The sequence below is a fragment of the Lactuca sativa genome, chromosome 6, assembly GCF_002870075.4.
Source record: "Lactuca sativa cultivar Salinas chromosome 6, Lsat_Salinas_v11, whole genome shotgun sequence".
Classification (NCBI taxonomy): Eukaryota; Viridiplantae; Streptophyta; class Magnoliopsida; order Asterales; family Asteraceae; genus Lactuca; species Lactuca sativa.
Window position 1 is genome coordinate 197,360,546 of NC_056628.2, and position 2,826 is coordinate 197,363,371.

General features: G+C 39.3%; 1 protein-coding gene across 2 annotated transcripts; it reads right to left on the reverse strand.

Moving 5' to 3' along the window:
- Positions 1–247: 247 nt before the first annotated feature.
- Positions 248–2,543, reverse strand: LOC111908861 (protein NRT1/ PTR FAMILY 5.10). Of its 2 annotated transcripts, none has more exons than XM_023904660.3 (3): positions 2,138–2,543; positions 1,840–2,057; positions 248–1,724 (listed from the first exon to the last, which is right to left on the reverse strand). In XM_023904660.3, exons 1-3 carry the CDS (start codon positions 2,280–2,282, stop codon positions 360–362), a joined length of 1,728 nt encoding a protein of 575 aa, XP_023760428.1. In that variant the 5' UTR covers positions 2,283–2,543; the 3' UTR covers positions 248–359. The 2 variants fall into 2 exon arrangements, with proteins under 2 accessions (XP_023760428.1, XP_042751924.1); XM_042895990.2 differs by having other exon boundaries at positions 1,884–2,057; positions 2,138–2,276.
- Positions 2,544–2,826: the final 283 nt, after the last annotated feature.

Here is a 2,826-nt window from a genome sequence, read left to right on the forward strand (position 1 = left end):
CAGTTGCATAGAGCTATGATTTGTTGTATGAAAAAAAAAAAAAAAAAAGAATATAGAAAGCTTGTTAGATGTGGAAGGCCAATGCAACTCAAAATAGCATGCACCTATTTTTCCTTATAGACATTGTGCTTTTTGACACTTTTTGGATGAGCAATAAGAGAAGATTCGAGATAAGTACCATAAACGAGAACCAAAGTTGTGACTAATGAAAAATAAATCAAACAAAAACAAAATTGCATTACTGAAATTACAAGAATCTTATCTTATTAATTAATATTAAAAAATAATAACTACTACAAGTATACGTTGTTTCATATGTGTCACCTTGTATAAATGCCACCTGTTGCTATAGGTGATCTTCAAAAGGTAGTTTGTCGATTATATATGTAAGATTTTGCAAAATACAAGTAGATTAAAAATGCCACACTACTGATACCCGCTAGAAGCCAGTAGAAGTAATCAAGGTGACCTCGATTCAAGTTATCGGAAATCCAACCGTCTCCACCATCTCCGCCGGTGGTTTTCTCAACAATCGAGATCAGAAAACTGCTTAAAAAGCTACCGACACCGAATATACTCAGGTAAAGCGCTAAACCGATGCTCCTCAACTCCGTCGGCACTTGATCGTAGAAGAACTCTTGTAGGCCCACCATCGTGAACACGTCAGCAGCTCCGGTCAACAAATATTGAGGTAACAACCACCAGATTTTCATCGGAACGGTGGCGCTAGGGTTATCTAATAATCCGTATTCCTCTGCGGTTTTCAATCGTTTGATCTCGACAACTGCTGAAACGATCATTGAAAGTATCGATATGAAGATTCCGGTTCCGATTCTTTGAAGCATTGTGATGCCGGAGGGTTTTCTGGTGATGGATCTGGCGAGAGGGACTAAGATGCGGTCGTAGATTGGGATAAGGATGACGACGGTGATGCTGATGAAACTTTGGAGTGTGGCGGCCGGAACTTCTAAGCTAGATCCGATTGATCTGTCCATGGTGAACCCTTGTTTGGTGAATAATGTGGAAAATTGGGCGAAAACAACTGCGAATGCTAACAAGCTGGACCATATCGGAATTAGTCTGAGAACTGCTTTCGCTTCGTTCACTTCATTCAGGCTACAGATCTTCCCTTCTTCCTTTGATCCATCGGTTGAAACCAAGGCTTTGTTTAGAAATCTGAACTGCTGAGAACCTTGATGAGGCAAGGTTCCAGTTCCATAAGCTTCTTCTTCCATGGATATTGATGAAGATGGAGTTTTCCGATTCTGAAACGCTCTAACAAACACTTGCCCGATTCTAACAAAAGCACTTTTTTCATCGACTTTCTCTTCAAACCGATATGTTGTGGTTCCAGACAAGAATATAAGGAGTGCAAGACCCATAACAATGCAAGGAATCCCAAATCCAAGACCCCAACTGAAGTTATCCTGAATGTAGTTAAGAACACCTAGCGCCAAAAGTGGACCTCCACACAATCCAAGGTACCACCAGTTGAAGAAGGAGCTTTTGGATTTGAGTTCTTCTGGATTCTGGGAGTCAAACTGGTCAGCTCCGAAAGCTTGAACACATGGCTTGTGTCCTCCTTGAGCAAATGCGACAAGATACAGTGAAACGAAGAACAGAACGACTTGGAATTGAGGAGGAGAACATGTGGAAGTGGAACCGTTGGGGGTTTCACAGCCGGAAAAAGGAATCAAAGCTGAAACAGTGAGTAACCCTAGTGCCTGTAAAACATCCCAGAAATGATTCAAATTCATGGATTTCCTGCTATAATTTTACTGGATCTGAGCAAGTAAATCAACAATTAACAGGAAATTCGTTCAATTAAAGATGATTAACCAGTGTGTAGAGGAGAGAAGCAATGAAAATCGTCCGGTATCTACCCAAAAACGCATCAGCAACGAAAGCACCGAACAAGGGGAGGAGCGACGCCGTTCCAGACCAGGCATTCACATTTTCGGCAGCCGTCGCCGTCGATTGGCCCAACGGACCAGTCAAATATGTGATTAGGTTTGAACTAATTCCATAGTATGCAAATCTCTCCGCCACTTCAACACCTGTGTAGAACCACAAAAACTTCTAATCCTTGAATAAGATCCATAACGAATTTCGGTGATTGTATGAGAATTTAGGTTACCGATAATAAAATAGGCGGATCTCCAGCCACCGGATTTGGATCTGACGACGGGACGACCTTTAAAGTCAACGAATCCGTCAACGACGCCGTCCACCAATGGAGTTTCAACTTGAGAATAATTGGAGGCGGAGCCGGTGGCATCCATGTCGCCGTCGCACTGTTCAGCCTATGCTCCACCACACACGCCCCAATGTTTGGAAGGGCGGGAGGATATAAAGTTCGGCTTATTCGAGTAAAATTCTCATGTCATCAACAAACACATCTATACTGCCCATAAAGAGTTCATATCTACTTTGAACTCTATTATTATTATGTTGAGATGAAAAGTCTTGTTTTGTCTATGAATATTAAAATAAAGAAATGGATGAATGGATTAAAATAAATTAAGCTATTTTCATGTTTGATACCAACGAAATAATGAAATTTGTCATTCAAATACATAAAGGAACCAAATTACAACATATAAAAATCAACTTAAACTAAGAAATACTTTATAAAATATTATTTTGTAAAAATAAGTTTATGAATTCATAAAATATTATTATATAATTGTTATGGTAGAATTTTTACCTTTATCACTTTTAATATCTTGAATTTATGCTAATATCCAATAGCCCAAGATCTTGGAAATATATTTGAGAATCCTATTATGTTTTTTGTAATTTCTTATGTAGGACCTAAACACTTGA

Excerpts from the sequence above, each read along its gene's own strand:
- LOC111908861 (XM_023904660.3), bottom strand. The coding sequence starts at position 2,282 with ATGGATGCCACCGGCTCCGCCTCCAATTATTCTCAAGTTGAAACTCCA. Across the intron at positions 2,058-2,137 it reads ATCCGCCTATTTTATTATCG|GTGTTGAAGTGGCGGAGAGA; the intron begins GTAACCTAAATT and ends GGTTCTACACAG. Across the intron at positions 1,725-1,839 it reads CTTCTCTCCTCTACACACTG|GCACTAGGGTTACTCACTGT; the intron begins GTTAATCATCTT and ends GATGTTTTACAG.